The 16,985-nt window shown below is 44.5% G+C and overlaps 3 protein-coding genes across 5 annotated transcripts; 2 read left to right on the top strand and 1 right to left on the bottom strand.

The window, feature by feature from the left end:
• Positions 1 to 233: 233 nt before the first annotated feature.
• Positions 234 to 4,484, bottom strand: LOC140339107 (oocyte zinc finger protein XlCOF7.1-like). Its single transcript, XM_072423670.1, has 5 exons — positions 3,996 to 4,484; positions 3,047 to 3,210; positions 2,738 to 2,923; positions 2,544 to 2,667; positions 234 to 2,440 (listed from the first exon to the last, which is right to left on the bottom strand). The coding sequence occupies exons 2-5, from the start codon at positions 3,125 to 3,127 to the stop codon at positions 1,881 to 1,883; spliced, it is 951 nt and encodes a 316-aa protein (XP_072279771.1). The 5' UTR covers positions 3,128 to 3,210; positions 3,996 to 4,484; the 3' UTR covers positions 234 to 1,880.
• Positions 4,485 to 4,937: 453 nt separating this feature from the next.
• LOC140339035 (gastrula zinc finger protein XlCGF66.1-like) lies at positions 4,938 to 8,808 on the top strand. 2 transcript variants are annotated; one of them, XM_072423546.1, is made up of 4 exons: positions 4,938 to 5,271; positions 5,390 to 5,524; positions 5,595 to 5,718; positions 6,818 to 6,958. In XM_072423546.1, the coding sequence occupies exons 1-4, from the start codon at positions 5,143 to 5,145 to the stop codon at positions 6,889 to 6,891; spliced, it is 462 nt and encodes a 153-aa protein (XP_072279647.1). In that variant the 5' UTR covers positions 4,938 to 5,142; the 3' UTR covers positions 6,892 to 6,958. The 2 variants fall into 2 exon arrangements, with proteins under 2 accessions (XP_072279647.1, XP_072279646.1); XM_072423545.1 differs by having other exon boundaries at positions 5,137 to 5,524; positions 6,818 to 8,808.
• A 3,059-nt stretch (positions 8,809 to 11,867) lies between these two features.
• Positions 11,868 to 15,348, top strand: LOC140339077 (gastrula zinc finger protein XlCGF48.2-like). 2 transcript variants are annotated; one of them, XM_072423626.1, is made up of 5 exons: positions 11,868 to 11,966; positions 12,414 to 12,561; positions 12,697 to 12,879; positions 12,979 to 13,051; positions 13,295 to 15,348. In XM_072423626.1, exons 2-5 carry the CDS (start codon positions 12,463 to 12,465, stop codon positions 14,215 to 14,217), a joined length of 1,278 nt encoding a protein of 425 aa, XP_072279727.1. In that variant the 5' UTR covers positions 11,868 to 11,966; positions 12,414 to 12,462; the 3' UTR covers positions 14,218 to 15,348. The 2 variants fall into 2 exon arrangements, with proteins under 2 accessions (XP_072279727.1, XP_072279726.1); XM_072423625.1 differs by having other exon boundaries at positions 13,292 to 15,348.
• The last annotated feature ends 1,637 nt before the right edge of the window (positions 15,349 to 16,985 follow it).

Below are 16,985 nucleotides of genomic sequence, written 5' to 3'. Positions count from 1 at the left end.
ATGATTCACTTGTGTGGTCTATAACTGCTCCGATAATTTAGTGATTGTACTACTGTAGATTGTCCACTGGAGATGGAGAACTGGTGTAGGCCCCACTGTTTGGGTTGGATTGTTAGATTAGGGGTAATTGATTTACCTTAATCCGGTTTGTAGCAGTAACCTGAGTAACCTAGAGGCAGATATTTGATTATGAGAAAAAACTCACAGAAAATAAAGAATCAATCCAGCCCAACCCTGGTGAAGACTTCAGGAGAATTATTCTGTGTTGTATTTTCTTTAATAAAATAGCAGAAATGGAAAACAATCTACAGACAGTGTTTTGCATAGACAAAACAAAAACTTCTCACCTGTGTGCTAAACAAGTTCTGACCTCTATAGAGGTTGTTAGGGACCACTTATGGGGTCGGCATTTTCATGCTGTGCACTACTGCAGTAATCCATACAGGCTGTTTTGTCCAAGCAATGTCATTTGCAGCAGCGAAAAGAACTAAGAAATAGCAGCAGCCCCTGCTCCCGTTTAGCCGGCAGCTGGAGATACGTTATTGGCATCTCCTGCACACAATCCGAGGCTGTGCACAGCTGAAGGGGATTCTAGAGGAAGATTAGATCCTGACCTAATCCTGCTCTGTCATTGTCTGCTAGGGCTTTAGAGCCTCTCTGCTCCAGTGCCCGTTGTAGCATTTAGCTGGGCTAATCTGTTCTGTTGTGTTATTCGTCTGATTTACTGTTGCTGACGTTGCCTGTATCTGACCTTGTGAGTTTATGGTGCCTGGACCGACCTTTGGCCAGTGACCCCGACTCTGCTTGTGTCCTTGTGTACTTTGGTGGACAGATTACTTGTGAATGACCTCTGGCTCTTATTGGATTCTTGGTCCTTCTATCGGTGGGCTCCTGGTCTGCTGGCAGCCCATCACTCTTTGCGCCCCAGGGGAAGCGAGTGCTGGGAGACGCAACCCGTCTCCGAATGCTGAGCAGGGGCTTGCTGTAGGTGAAGAGTGCGGCATTAGATTGGGGGACTGGTGGCTGGTAAGTACTGTTGCTGGAACAGGGACTTACAGGTTGTTTTTTATTTTAGTATCATGATCCCACAAGAAAAGCACCCCTCAGCTTAGTTTCATAGAGCAATTCCAAATAATAATGATAATATTTCAACTAAGGGTTGTGGCCAATGACCAACATGGCTGAAGACCAGTTAGTTTGACAACAACATGGGGGACTTTACATTTAAAAACAACTCTGATGCGTTCCCATCTCTTGCTAGGTCAATAAAGGCGACACGTCAATTTGCTGTCCAGTCAAGAGTCAATGGCTTCCTTAGAGGCCAGTTCAATTCCAGCTACAAATGTTATTTCTATAGAACCCTCATAGCATAGTTAAAATGAGAAGAACTGATGCCAGCACCCTTAGTTTAGTTCCATGGTGCTACTCCATGTGAAGGTTTTGACCTAAGGCGGTAACAAAGGGCCTTTCTGTCTAAAGACCAGCTAATAAGACAAGAACATGGAGGACGTGTAGTTACTGCTTACTGGTGGCCCGTCCTCAGGCAATATTATCCTCAAAACAACCCTTGTTAGCCATCTGTTATCTCAGAAGAACCCTCACTTCTCTCTTCTTGTAATGCTACAATGTAAAGGATTGGTGTAGGACCTATTGAAGATCATTTAACCATAGTGAGCCTTCATGGTTCTCTCAAGAACTTTACATTAGAAAAAAAAGGAACACTCCTTTTATACCTGACTGTTCTGGCGTTCAATAAATTCCCCTATGACTGTAAAACTGTTATTAATATCAAAACTTTGTGATGGCTTCAACAGGTGGACCTTCTGATGTCGAACAACATCAGACTTTTCTGAAAAACACTTCCCACATTCGGAACACGCCTATCGTTTCACTCCCGAGTGGATTCTCAGATGGCGGGTGAGATGGGAACTCTGGGTAAAACTTTTCTTGCATTCTGGGCAGGAAAACGGCCGTTCACCCGTGTGACTTCTTAGGTGTCTAACGATGTCCGTTTTCTTGGGAAAATATTTTCCGCATTCGGGGCACCGAAATGCTTTATGGGCTTTGTAATAATGGCCATTTGACACAAATGACATTTGAGACAATTTCTGAGAGTTTAAAGGTTTCACTGATTTAGGTTTTGGGTTGAAATTCGGTGCAGGGGCATTTATTGTTTCTGGAGAGGGTTCTTCAAGTTTTGCTGCCACACTGAAAAGTTCTGGATGGAGATTTTGGCCATCTGGACAAAATTTATCAGAAGAAGACGATTCATTTGGACTTGGGCAAGCTGGAGATCCATCATCACTATAAAGTTCTGCATGAATATTTGGAGACATGGGATTTTCTTCTGGAGAGTCTTCAGGAACATAATAATCAATAGTGTCATAGTGCGAAAAAGAAATAGAACATCCCTCAGAAGTCTTTTCAACATTATCATCATCTGTAAAAAGAAAACAAAAACAGACCCAATGGATAAACATGTGTTGGCCGTGTAGGTGGACCCTCCGTACTGCTCTCTCCTTTACAATAAAGTCTCCTCTTACCCGGTGATGTGAGGGTCTGGTGGTCCTCCATCATGACGTCCTTGTAGAGGTCCTTGTGTCCTTCTAAATACTCCCACTCCTCCATGGAGAAATAGACAGTGACATCCTGACACCTTATAGGAACCTGACACACACAATGATACAGTCACCATCCAGACACATCCCATAATAATCTCCCAGAATTCCCTGCTCACCTCTCCCGTCAGGAGCTCCATCATCTTCTGGAGGACTTCTAGAATCCTCTTGTCATTTTTCTCAAGTCTTCGGCAGGGAGGTGGAGGTTCCATGTTGGGGCTCTGGCTCCTGTTTAGGCCTCCTGATACACAGTGAGGACTTCTGGGGGTTACATGATCACCAGATGTTTTCACAACTATGTAATCCTGTGTGAAAAGTCCATTGCAAGACTTGTAATCAGCATTTTATATATATATGATTATATTCAGTAAGCCGTAGGTTTTAATAATATACAGTAATGTCATGTGACCTCCCGAAATCCCCCTTACCTCTCCGGTCAGCAGGTACATGATTTCCAGGGTGAGGTTAAGTATCTTCTCAGTCATGTGACCCCGCGACTTGGTCATCATGGGAAAACTAAAGAGGAATCCCTGATCCAAGGTGAAGTGATCCTGTCCAAAGTGACTTCTGCAGGTGGAGATATATTATATATCTGAAAATGCAAATAGAATAATTACCCTGACACACACTTACCTGGGTGGGTTCATTTAAATAAATAACTCTACAAGATTTCACTCACATTCCGAGGGATATTGACCTCATTATAATTGTATACCCCAACAATGACTCTTCCGGAATTGTTCCCCTTTTGTCCATGAAACAAACTAATAAATACGTAAAAAAAAAAAACTGATCTGCCAGAGATCCATTGAGCACCTAACTGCTGCACTGAAATTCCAATCACTGTTGTCAGCCCTCAATTCTCCCCTATGACCTGGAGAACATCCACTTCTATATTATGGAGACAAATGGGGAAGGAGGTCCGGGCACACTTACTGTGCTGGGGTGACAACATTCATAGATTTAGTACAACACGTAAGCGTTGTCACTCTAAGACAGGAAGGTGTGTATGTGGGATGACTACATGAAATGAATTTAACCACCGCATCTAAGGACAAGTGAGATAAAACTTATTACTATTATTATTTTGTTTTTGGCTTTGAAAACAATTGAACTACAGAAGATTTGACTGTCTCTGGGACAACCTGGATGGAACCCAATCTTAATGATGTCAGAATCTATTGATGTTCGGGTCTTCGGTTATGTTTGGACATGTGGTCTCAACACACTCAAACTGGAACTGGACAGCGATTTGCATCGAGTGTTAAAATGGATCCGCCATCTATGTGATTGAAATTCAATATGGCGGCACATAATAATAATAATATTTACAGCAAAAACATAAATAATAAGTAATGAATAGCTGACAATCGTCACCTCTTATAGGAGGCAATTCTGGGAGTTGTAGCCGTGCAGGGGATTCCGGAAGCTTCGGTTCATTCTGGGTCTCCTACTTTCATCTCTTCGGTGATAGCTATGGGAGCAGGTGAGAGGTTAAAGGTTCCAGGCTTTTCATCCACGTCCCGTGATATAACAGACCACAACAATATGGCTTCACGAGGACATGTGTCATCACTAATTCATGTCTCAGTGTTGTTCTGATCTTCCAATCTGCCCATACAGAATCAGACGGATGATTCATCTGAACGAACAAACAAGAACCATGGCCGCTGAGTGTGATAATGACAGGAACAGATCTGTGCTATCAGCAGACTGAAAGCAAGGATAAACAGGAAGTTTTATGTGATGGAAAGACAGGAAGTTCCGAGTCAAAGGTCAAGGCTGAAAAGCCAAGGCAGCCATTGAAGTTACTGGCAGCAGACAATCCTTTCATGCTTCTGTCCTCAAGTCATTTTTTGCACTTTTGTTTTGTTTACAGGTATATACACAGTAACTATTATATCACCTGGCTGTACTGCAGAAAACACAAAATAAATATCAAATGCCCTCCCTTTGATACCCAAACCTAACCCAACACACACTCAGGCACATCAAATGCCCTCCTCATAAGTCCCGCCCGTTTGCAACAGTCACTTCCGGGTTCCTGCGTTCCAAAGGCCTACCTTCAATTTCTCATGACCGCCATCTAGCGTACGATTTTGCTAACTGCACCCTATTAACCATGGAGACATCCACTGAGTACTTGTTCGCCCTCTGCAGGCCAGCAGTGGAAGCGCCACCGTTATAATCACATACACAGAAAAATGAAACGCAACCAGGAAGTCATATGGAATTAAACCGGAAGTGACGATGCCAAATCAGGAAGTGGGTGTGGCTAGTATCTGAGTGGGTTTATTGTTTGGGGTCAGAAAGGTATTATAGAGTATTATTGTGTATTATGTGTTAGGCAGTTTTACTTAATATTATATCACTTGTATTGCTGTAATATTTATGTCACATATATATATTTATATATAATACACCTCTAACTTACAATAGTTGTGCATTTTATGTCATTCACTTGTATTTGTCTACTTAATGTGAATATTATATCCATTTTTAGAAGGTGATAGGGAAATGCCAGATGGTGGCAATCCGATACCCGACCTGGTCATCCGCTGATCCGCTGACGATGGAGATGAATAACATTGGTGACTGCTCCGAGAGGATCTTAAACCTCACCCTGGAGATCGTCTGCCTGCTCACCGGAGAGGTGAGGAGGATTCTGGGAGGTCACATGACATCACTCCTACCTTTATTAATGTAACACAGACCTGACCGGAGAGGATTCTGGGAGGTCATGTGAGTTTGTGGTTTCTGTTTCGGTACAGCTTTTTTCTCCAGTCAAGTCCGGTGACCAGGTGACCATTACCATTCCTCCACTCTATTCCATGGCAGCTGTGACACTCAGCAAGGGGAAGATTCTAGAAGTCACACGGAAGATGATTGGGCTCCTGACGGGAGAGGTGAGCAGGGAATTCTGGGAGATTATTATGGGATGTGTCTGGATGGTGACTGTATCATTGTGTGTGTCAGGTTCCTATAAGGTGTCAGGATGTCACTGTGTATTTCTCCATGGAGGAGTGGGAGTATTTAGAAGGACACAAGCACCTCTACAAGGACGTCATGATGGAGGACCACCAGACCCTCACATCACCGGGTATGTTTTCATTTATCTTGTATTGACAAGGACTTTGAAAAGACATGGGAGGGAAGTCTTGGACCTGCAAACGGATGGTGTTGTTGGGTGCCGCCAGTATGCAGGTGTTAGTGCCTACAAATGTGGGCCAATCAAGGACAACGGGTGACTTGGTGACTAGGTCATGGGCGAATAAGGCTCATTGATGGTGGGGAAAGTCTAGCTGGTCCGGTCTGTTTTACTAGAGAAGCTTCTGTATCACAAATTGCTGGCCAAGAAAGAAAGGTGTCTGAACATACAATGCATCCACCACCACCAAAATTGATTACAATAAGCACATGAGTGTCATGGATCATAGAGCAATGGGAAAAAGTAGGCGGGACTGATGAATTACATTCTCTTTTAGATCATGTGAAAAGCCAGGTGGAACATGTACTTGGGGAAGAGATGGCAGCAGGGTGCATTGTGGGACGAAGGGAGGCAGCAGGGTGCATTATGGAAAAAAGGCAGGTTGGGAAAGACAACAGGGTGCATTGTGGGATGAAGGGAGGCAGCAAGGTGCATTGTGGGAAGAAAGGAGGCTGCAGGGTGCATTATGGGAAGAAGGGAGGCAGCAGGGTGCATTGTGGTAAAAGGGGAGACGGGGAGAGGCAGCAGGGTGAAAATTGAGATGAAGGCGGGTCAGGGGAGGCAGCAGGGTGCATTATGTGTAGAAGAGAGGCAGCATGGTGCATTATGGGAAGAAAGCAGGCCAGGGGAGGAAGCAGGGTGCATTATGGGAAGAAAGCAGGCCAGGGGAGGCAGCATGGTACATTATAGGACGAAGGCAGGATGGGGGAGGCAGCAGGGGGCATTATAGGATGAAGGCGGTTCAGGGGAGGCAGTGTGACGTCACGGATTCACTGCCAATGTCTTGTTGCTGTATACCACAAGATATCTTCAGAGGTCTTGTGGAATCCATGCCTAGAGGGGTCACAAAGGGCAACTACCCAGTATTAGGCCTTGGCTGGGAGTAGAATTTATTGTTTTGGCTGTTCATTGTATATTGGCAAGTTCCATAACCTCTACCAATGAGTATACACCACAAAATGGATAACTCACTCATATTTATATTAAACAGATGTGCCGGGAGGGGCTGAAACAATCCATCGGTGTTATACTATGAAGGATGAATTGGACCAGAGAGAAGATTGATGGACTACCAGGACTCCAAACCTATCAATAAAGGAGGATGTACTTTTCCCCGATGGGGTGGAGATGGGCCAACAAGATCCAGAAGTTGATAGCTCGGCTTCATGTGACGAGAAACCATTTTCAGGCTTTAAAAGTTATATTTTAGAACCAAACATACAGCTGGGCTCTGCGTCCCTTCAAGGTGGAGCCAGCAGACCAATGGAAGAACATGAAATCTCTGTTTTGTATGGAGATGCAAGTGAAATAAATACCAAAGTGCCCCGTTCATCTAAACCAGCGTCGCAGAGGAGGAAACGCCAGCCCGTCCATACAAGTCTGAAAATGTACCCGTGCCCGGAGTGTGATAAGAGTTTTCGGGTTAGGTCAAAGCTTAAAAGACACCTAAAAGTTCACACCGGGGAAAAGCCATTTTCCTGCAAGGACTGTGGGAAGTGTTTTACAGAGAGGTCGACTCTTAAGAGACACATGCGCTCTCATTCCAAAGAGAGGCCGTACTCTTGTCCAACGTGTGGAAAAAGTTTCAACAGGAGAAGCAGTCTTATTATTCACCTCCGGATTCACATGGAGCAGAAGCCCTTTGTGTGCTTGGAATGTGGTAGGGGCTTTAACCAAAAGTTTGATCTCAAAAAGCACCAGATCGCTCACACGGGAGAGAAACCATTTTCCTGCGAGGAATGCGGCAAACGCTTTGCACGTAAGCGGTCGTTGGTCCTGCACAAGCAGACTCACAGCGGGGAGAAGTTCGGAGAAAAGCTCGGGGAGAAGCCCTATGTGTGCACTGCATGCGGAGCGTGCTTTTCTCATCGTCTGCTCCTCGTCACTCACAAAACAGTTCACGCTGGAGAGAAACCTTACACGTGCTCCGAGTGCGGTGACTGTTTTTCCCGGAAATCGCACCTCCTCAATCACCAAGAACTTCATTTTGGGGACAAGCCCTTTGCCTGCTCTGAGTGCGGAAAGAATTTCTCCAGTGACCTGCGTCTTCAGACTCACATGAGAATCCATTCCGCTGAGCACACCTATTCCTGTTCAGAATGTGGCAAATCCTTTCTTCACAAATCTGTGCTGATCTTACACCAGGTGACTCATACCGGAGAACGGCCCTTTTCATGCTCCGAGTGCGGGAAGTGTTTTCCTCGTAGGGGAGAACTGACTGTTCACCAGAGAAGACATCTGGTAGAAAAGCCATATTCGTGTTCGGATTGTGGAAAATCCTTTTATTTGAACACAGCACTGGTCAGCCACAGACGGATCCACACGGGGGAACGACCTTATCATTGCTCCGAGTGTGGGAAAAGTTTTACCAGACGCGGATCACTGACTACTCACCAGAGGAGACACACGGGCGAAAAGCCATATACGTGTTCGGAGTGTGGGAAATCCTTTACACAGAAGACGGGACTGAACACCCACAAACGAACACACACTGGTGAAAGGCCTTATGCTTGTTCAGATTGTGGGAAGTGCTTCACACGCCGTCCTAACCTTATTCGTCATCAGAAGGCCCACTGCACAGAGAATACACCAACTAATGGGAATCCCTGCTGATTGGGAGCAATATACTGAGCTAAATCTGCCCTCTGGGTCTCAAATGCTGTATGTGTCCAGTCCCCTACTGAGCCCCGACATTCCCCCTCTGCTGACATCTTTGCATCAATTACTTCTGCATCCCGAGAGGACCCCATCACTGGTCAGCCAATCACAAGGGTCCACACCATGCAGGCAGTGACATGGACACCTGCAGGAGGAGCTCTATTCCTGCAAGAAGCGAGAAGAGGTTGATTACATCTATAGCATGTTGCCTTTAAGCATGCATCCAATGCTAGGCTGTCCAGGAGGCTTCTCAGCTTCATTTGTATCATTGATATGTCCGTGTCAGTTGGTATATAATAAAGTTTTTATTGATATCAAGACAAACATTCTACTCATGCAGAAATCTGCAATAAATGTAATCTAATTGATAAAATTATTAATTTATCATAAAACACATTCTATTCACTCCATCCTAATTACACAAGGAGGAGGGGATTGATAGTTTTGCCTAACATTTTAGTTGAATTCATTGAAATTCTGGCAGGATCAACTGGTGTTTTCTGTATTTGGTGAAAATGTGCCTGGGAAAACAAATGCAGCAAGCACATTAAACGGATCTGTTAGCTGCATCATATTGTATTTGTGTTTTTGGATTTACAGACACTTCAAAGTAGATGCAAACTCCACACTACGGTAGATGGGCAACAATGCAGAGTGGCAGAACGTTGTCACTGTATAACAGAAGGTGCGTAACGAAACATCTTCAGGGCAGGATCATCAACACCTGGTGCCTTGGTGGGCCCCATTAGAAAATGGAGCACCAACTGCACATCATGGGAGCGAATACATATTGATAACATTTCAGGGCTTTTCCAGGATTATCCCTTGTACTTACCATATGTTGCCCAACATGGTGCCTCCCTAAATCAGTGTTAATGGATTCAACTCCACCAGGACCAACATGGCAAATTCCACATGTGCAGCAATAGACTGGAAAACCAATGGTAATCCCCATAATGAAGTGGTGGGGCAACAGGTAAGGAAAATTGTGGTAAAGATCCATGTTGGCCATGATGGCTGACATTGAGGGTTGGGAGAAATCAGTGAGCAGGGGAAAGGAACAGAAGATATGAGAGATAAGTTAGGAAGGGAATGAGGCTCCACACACAAGACAAAGCCATCCAAGAGACGCATAAGATGAGGAGCTAGAGTAAGGACACACAGTTGAAACGTGAAGATGAAGAGGCCATCAAGGCCATGATAATTGAACATCTGGTAGACTAACTCCTGGTGCTAACCCCACTGCCCAACATCTGCCAGGTGTTAGCCATCATCATCTGAGGAGACCCACCAACTGACATAAGTAAAGGTTGGAAATTGGGTCTGAAGCTTGGGAGCAAGGGTAAGATCCTGAAGGAATCAGATATTCTTCAACCAAGGTATCCTCCACCCAGCCATCGTAGGACCCTGACAGAAAGCTGCCCAGGATGGCGTCCTGTTTGGGGAACACCTCAGCTTTTATTGTCAGATGATGATGGACCTGGGTGAATATAATCTATCCAAAGGACCACATGCTTGTCATAGCTACATAGTAGGTTAGGTTGAAAAAAGACCATCAAGTCCAACCACTAGGGTAATAAACATATCCCAGATATAAAACCCTATAAGACATAGTTGGTCAAGAGGAAGGCAAAAAAAAAACCCCGGGTACAATTTGCTTCAACAGGGGAAAGAAATTCCTTCCTGATCCCATGAGACAATCGGATGTTCCCTTGATCAACAGTCACTGTTATTTTTACTTTAAATCCCTAATCCCCAGTTATATTCTGTGCTTCTAGAAATCATCCAGCTTTTTCTTAAAGCAATCTATAGTAGTTGCTGAAACTCCTTCCTGAGGGAGCCGATTCCACATTTTCACAGCCCTTACAGTGAAGAATCCCTTCCTTATCCGGAGCTTAAACTTCTTTTCCTCCAGACACAAAGAGCGCCCTCTTGTGCTTTGTAATGACATTACAGTGAATAATGGGGAAGAGAGTTCTCTATATGGACCGTTTACATATTTATACAGGGTGATCATATCCCCCCCTTATACGTCTCTTGTCATGGTGTCAAAGGCTTTGAGTTCTATCCATTATGGTTGTACTGCAAGTCCTAGGGCCAAAAGTTAGACCTGTGAGTGCTGACCGGGGGAGATACCAGGAAAGCACCTACACATCCTTCAATATGACTAACATTATGGTGCCAAAATGAAGTCACATGGTCAGGATGTTGTCAAACTTAAAGCCTCATGGTGAACTGCTAACGGGAAGTCTTATGGTCTGGATGATGAATTTGGCATTTACCCCATGAGGCATTGAATTTAATAAAACGCAGTATTATATTGTCTGGTCTGGAATTATCTCTACCACCTTCCACAACTGCCCACCTCAGTTCTTCATTCCACCACTGAATTCTGTGTATTAGTATAGGTCATTAAGTCATTATTGACTGCTGGTGATCACATGGATGGTGTTAGAAGAGCGTCCTGTCACAAGATTTCACCTTTCTATTCCACTGGACTGGCAGGGGCAACGACGTCATCGTCACATATGTGGTGCAGGTGAAAGATGAGGTAACATTAAATCCAGGTAAGTTTTACATTCACATATAGTAACTTGTTTATGGTGGGGTCCTGACCACCATAGGTGGACCTTTCATTTGTTGTCTTGGCAGCAGCATCTTTAAAACTTCCATATTTATTGCAGCTCATTGCTGGTCATTTACTTTGTCGGTTTCCATCAAACGTTTCCAATCCCAATTGCTCATAGCAGTATTTGGGTCCTTTTCTAAATATGTCAAGCACAAGACATTCCAGCCTCTGAACACTAGAGGGCGAGAGAGTAGTCACTGAAATTACTCCTGGAAAATAGCATGCCGTTCACAAACACAACCACTAAATGTCTGCGCAGCGCAATAACAAGTGGAACGCACAGCCTCAGATGGAACACACAGCATCCGATGGAACGCACAGCAATATCCGGTGGAATACACAGCATCCGGTGGAACGCACAGCCTCAGGTGGAACGCACAACATCTGTGGAATGCACAGCATCCGGTTGGACGCACAGCCTCAGGTGGAACGCACGGCATCAGGTGGAACGCACAACATCCGGTGGAATACACAGCATCCGGTGGAACGCACAGCCTCAGGTGGAACGCACAACATCTGTGGAATGCACAGCATCCGGTGGAACGCACAGCCTCGGGTGGAACACACAACATCCAGTGGAATACACAGCATCAGGTGGAACGCATAACCTTAGGTGGAACGCACAACATCCGGTGGAATACACAGCATCCGATGGAACACACATCATCCGGTGGAACGCACAGCCTCAGGTGGAACGCACAACAGCCGGTGGAACGCACAGCATCAGGTGGAACGCACAACCCGGAAGTTTGCTGGAATTAAAGCGGATGTTTCAAATACAACAGGAAGTGGGTAGTTCAATACTGGAGTTGGGTGACTGGAGGGTGAATTTCAACCAAGTGGGTGTCAGGAGGTAAGAATGTGTAATATATGTGTATGTATTATATAGTGCACAGCTGGGGGATATTTATTATCAATATAATGCTTTTCTATGGGAAATGGCTCAGAGGTAGGTGCTCTGACCTTTGCAGTGCTGGGTCCCAGGTTGGTATCTCAGCCAGGACATTATCTGCATGGAGTTTGCAGGTTCTCACCGTGTCTGCGTGGGTACTCCGCTTTCCTCCCGCATTCCAAAAACATGCAGTTAGGTTAATTGGCTTCCCCGAAAATTGACCTTACACTGTATTAAAAATAACATATGATTTTGGTAGGGACATTAGATTGTGGGCTTCTGTGAGGGACAGCTAGTCACATGACTATGGACTTTGTACAGCGCTGCATAATATGATGGCGCTATATAAATACTGTGTAATAATAATGAATGATAAAGATTCTTTTTTTTATTCTTCTAATTTTCTAGATTGCCCAACATTATAGTTGTGAGACGCCCATAGACGCTAACTAGGTGAATGCTGAGCAATCTGCCAAGGATGGAAGAGGATCGGGGTCACATGACTGAGACTATATTAGACCTCACCCTGGAGATCATCTACCTGCTGACCGGAGAGGTGAGCGGGGTTCTGGGAGGTCACATGACATCACTCTGATCTCTATTAGTAATACCCAGACCTGACCAGAGAGGTGAGGAGGATTCTGGGAGGTCACATGACACCACGCACCCATCTTCTGTTGTTTATCTGCAGAAATATGCAGCGGTGAAGATGGCATCCATCGAGGGCCTCCTACAAGGAATGTATCCAGCTGTGTCCGGGGAACAGAGCAGCCTCATCAAAGGATCTTTGCCCCTCTCCCTGACAAGTAAGAGATGCAATGACAAAAAGATTCTAGAGGTCACCCAAAAGATGATTGAGCTCCTAACGGGAGAGGTGAGCCGGGACTTCTGGGAGATTATTATGCGATGTTTCTGGATGGAGACTGTATCATTGTGTGTGTCATGTTACTATAAGGTTTCTTGTTATTTGTAGGATTTTAGAAGAGAATCCAGATGTTTTCAGAAAGGTGTCATGATGAAGAATTTCCAGAACTTTCCAGCACTAGGTAGTATATCATTTTACTATAAAGCAGCTGCTAGAAGTTAACATGATGTTGTGAGTTTATTGATCATGACCCCTGCCAAGGGGGTTTATTATATATAGAGTTACAATGGAAGATACATTTTAGGTAGCAGTGTTCAGATCTGAACTGGTCATGCTTTATGTTGTACATTTATGTGACATTGCTAATGATTGAGCCAATTGGAAGACCATGTGATCCACACCCCATTGTATTTGTTTTCAGCAGATTTGTCCAGAAGAGCTGATGCTTCAGAGACGTCGCATGCTATAAAGGAGGACACAAAAGATGATGGTGTTTTGGACAGAGGGGTTAATATGAAGGCGGACAATGCCATGGTCAGTGTTAAAGAGGAATCCGACTCCAAGGAAGATGGTGACTTTTGTACTCATGGAAGACTGACTAAGAATAAGGAGGGCTCATCTGAAAACAAAATTATTCCCGATGCAGAGGGACGCACTTGCATCAAGGAAGAATCAGGGAATGAAGACCTTGGGACAGAGTACATAGCATTTCGGATTAAAGAGGAATCATTTTCAGAAGACGAAGGACATTTCTCAGAACGAAACGCACGCACAGACTTAGCTGGATCTCAAGCTTATATTAGGAGAGCACAAGAAGGAATTGTAAAATCTCCTGGGGATGGAAACATAGGAAATTCTCAATCAGCCACCTCATCCCAGCCACCGTCACCAGGTGGCGAGTCAAAGACCTTCAGATGTGCCGAGTGCCAAAAAAGCTTTTCCAAAAGCACTAACCTGACCGTCCACCAGCGCATCCATTCCGGGGAGAAGCCATATACGTGCTCGGAGTGCGGCAAGTCCTTTAATCAGAAGTCGGTACTGATCAGCCACCAGCAGACTCACACAGGTTTACGGCCTTACACGTGTTCTGAGTGCGGGAAGAGTTTTACCAAGAGGACAAACCTGACAGTTCACCAGAGAATACATTCTGGAGAAAAGCCATATCTGTGTTCAGAGTGCGGAAAATCCTTCACCCAGAAGTCAGGGTTGATATGCCACCAGCGAACTCACACCGGGGAACGGCCTTATTCCTGTCCCGACTGTGGAAAGTGCTTTACCAGCAGCTCCCACCTCCGTTTACATCAGAGAGGACACTCCACCCACACTAGCCGAGAGACGCAATGTTAGTTTTTCTTTTATTTTTGTTTTTAGTACAACACACCGTAGTACAACAAAAAGTACTGATCCTACCTCTCTTGACTGAAGGAGATCATGTTAATTTACCCATCCAAGGAAAAGTGAGACGTCCTTAAGAATGAATGCTGTCAGAGATTACACTGGGTTAATGACCTTCTCTCTTCCTTCATGGGTTCATGGTTGGCCCTGGAGATTGGCTACACCAGCATCCTGATAGGGGATTACATGCTCCCCCATACTCTGAAGCACTAACATACTGCTAATACCCACCATGCTCATGTTTCTGCTTCACGGAATCCTCTTTAAACACCTACAACTAGATTCTTCTATTCTGCTGTAAATGCTGGTTGCCCAGCTTGCTTTTTTATTGGTGAAAAACCAGAGGGTGTCCTAATACTCAGGCAACAGAAACTGGTGTATGTTCCTCACAACATGCTTGTTTTAAAGGGACCCTGTCAACAGACCATTCTTTTCATTGACAATTTTCTCATGAGATTACATTTTCATTTAAGGTTTACCTGTAACAGTGTCTTATGTGTAGATATCCAAAAGCCCCTAGAGGTGATGTCAACAGAGCCAGATGCCATATGTGACACTCTATTATATTACCCTTCTCCCCTCTTCTGGCAGCAGGTTTTGTAGGAAGGTGAGTCGAGGAGCAGAATAGCTGGGCCGGTGTAAAAAAAGTATTCAGAAACTTCTAAAAGGGAGGAGGGCTTGATGTAGAGGGAGGAGCTTATTCTGGTGCGTTTACATTTGCCAGCTGAGGCACATATCAAATAAATAATATATGGAAAGGAAAAGTAAATCAGTATTAGGTGACAAGTTCTCTTTAAATGTTGACCGACTGCAGACACTTGGTGGTTTATGTCAGTGTGTTCCCTCTTTCATCTGGCACCAGTTACTACTCTAAGATATCCCTCAGGTGTCACCTCTGATTACTGTGATCTCAAGGAACCGGTAGTAGAAAACACAGATTACATGGTCCACTTTCCATTCTGAACGTTTTCTAGAGGTTTGTGAGCGGCCTTTGGGGTTAAAGCCCAACTACATAAATATGACATCAGTGTACAAACCATCAAATCTAACAGGCAATGGAAATAAAGAAGCGTTTGTACAATCTCCATGTGCTCTGTGTGTTTGTATTACACATTTCAGAATGGTTTAGGATATAGAATTGTAATCCACATGACCGCCATATACCATGGAGGGTGGAATTCTAACGAGCAAGCAACCAACTACCTTGGAATATAGAACAACAAAATGAAAACCTGAAGAACGATATTGATGTCAGAGCTGGAATCACTCATTTGAAGACAAACATTTGATCTGCAGCAATCTCCCTCCAAATACAAAGAATAGAAATGTTGGGGGCGCGTCTAGCCCTTTCTTATGTGTGGTGCAAAATGGTTTTCCCTTACAATTTCCACAAGATCACAAGTTCGGAAGCATCTTGCTATGGGAAAAAATGTATACAAAAACGTTTTGGTCCTATTGAAGCCCATCTCTGGGCAGGAATTTGGATCGCTGGGCATTGGAAATGACTAGCCAGTAAGACGAGGGTGGGATCAGTCCTATACCCTCAATGTCCAAATATTCATTGGATCTGCTTGGAAGTGCTGAGACCTGTTCAGTCCAGTACTCTAAAGGAAGGATCCGACCCTTCTGAGAATCACGACCTTTGCATGGTGGCTATTATATAGAGATAGGCTACACAACAGTGAACATCAAGGAAGAAGACCTTCTGGATGAAGACTCCTTGGGCACACCGAGGTGGTCAAAACATGGTACCAAATCACAAAGCAGAAGAATAGTCGAGGAAAGCCGGGGTTAAGGCGGGCAGCAAGCACGAGAGGTCAGGTCAATTGCCAGGAATCCAGGAGACAGACACAAGTGACACAGAGGCCACTGCGGGCACAGGGAACACAGGAGACACTGGAAGAAACAGGAGACTAGGGGAGATCCATAGACAGACAGGAACACTGGAACAGCACAGGGAAGTTGGCTGGGAACCAACAGACTGGAGAACGAGGGGTTCACAGGAGCTGGACGGAGAAAACACTGAATTAAGCACCAGGTGAACAGGAACTAGCTCAACAGAACTAGGGGATCGGCACAATGGAGACACGTTGCACGAACACCTAGTGCAATGTGTAAACTAGCAAAATAGCCTGGGCTAGTCAAGAGGCTATTTTCTGATTGGCTAGCGGATTGGACGGAGTTGATAAAGCTTGAAAGCGCAGGAGAGAGGCATCTGCGCTTTAGTGAGGAAGAGGTAAGTGTGACAGGACTAATATGACTAATTATTAATTTCCCATAAAATGTATTTTACGTATCCACAGCTAATACCTAATTTATTACAGGAGGGTTTATTAAACAGATGCCTCTGTTGTCCATTGAACTTCTTAGGGATATCATAGATGCACTGCCAATGGAAAAACAGATGCTCACGCCCTCTCCTGTGTTTTCAGTTGTATGTCAGATTTGCCTTTCCCTCGTGTCTCTGAATATAAGGTACAATATAGTCCCAGACTTAGCAATTCCCTTTCTCTAAGACGACTACAATGCTACCATGATATGCAAACTTTGATTTGGATTTTGAAACTTTATTAGTCGTGCAGTGAAATACATCTGGTCATATGTCATGAGCTGATTGTGTAGACAATATTGTAGATCATTCTAAAGGGGTGTGAGAGCATATATGTTTTATTTCATTCCAAGAACCAGTATGCGGATGTATGAAACACTGATTGCATTAA

Source organism: Pyxicephalus adspersus, chromosome 10 (assembly GCF_032062135.1).
Source record: "Pyxicephalus adspersus chromosome 10, UCB_Pads_2.0, whole genome shotgun sequence".
Lineage (NCBI taxonomy): Eukaryota > Metazoa > Chordata > Amphibia > Anura > Pyxicephalidae > Pyxicephalus > Pyxicephalus adspersus.
This window is presented reverse-complemented; position numbering and strand designations above follow the sequence as displayed.

Coding starts and splice junctions, on each gene's coding strand:
- LOC140339107 (XM_072423670.1), bottom strand. CDS start 3,127: ATGATGACCAAGTCGCGGGGTCACATGACTGAGAAGATACTTAACCTC. Junction 2,924..3,046: donor TGTACCTGCTGACCGGAGAG/GTAAGGGGGATT, acceptor CTTTTCACACAG/GATTACATAGTTGTGAAAAC. Junction 2,441..2,543: donor CCAGACCCTCACATCACCGG/GTAAGAGGAGAC, acceptor TTCTTTTTACAG/ATGATGATAATGTTGAAAAG.
- LOC140339035 (XM_072423545.1), top strand. CDS start 6,955: ATGGGCCAACAAGATCCAGAAGTTGATAGCTCGGCTTCATGTGACGAG.
- LOC140339077 (XM_072423625.1), top strand. CDS start 12,463: ATGCTGAGCAATCTGCCAAGGATGGAAGAGGATCGGGGTCACATGACT. Junction 12,562..12,696: donor TCTACCTGCTGACCGGAGAG/GTGAGCGGGGTT, acceptor GTTTATCTGCAG/AAATATGCAGCGGTGAAGAT. Junction 13,052..13,291: donor CCAGAACTTTCCAGCACTAG/GTAGTATATCAT, acceptor ATTTGTTTTCAG/CAGATTTGTCCAGAAGAGCT.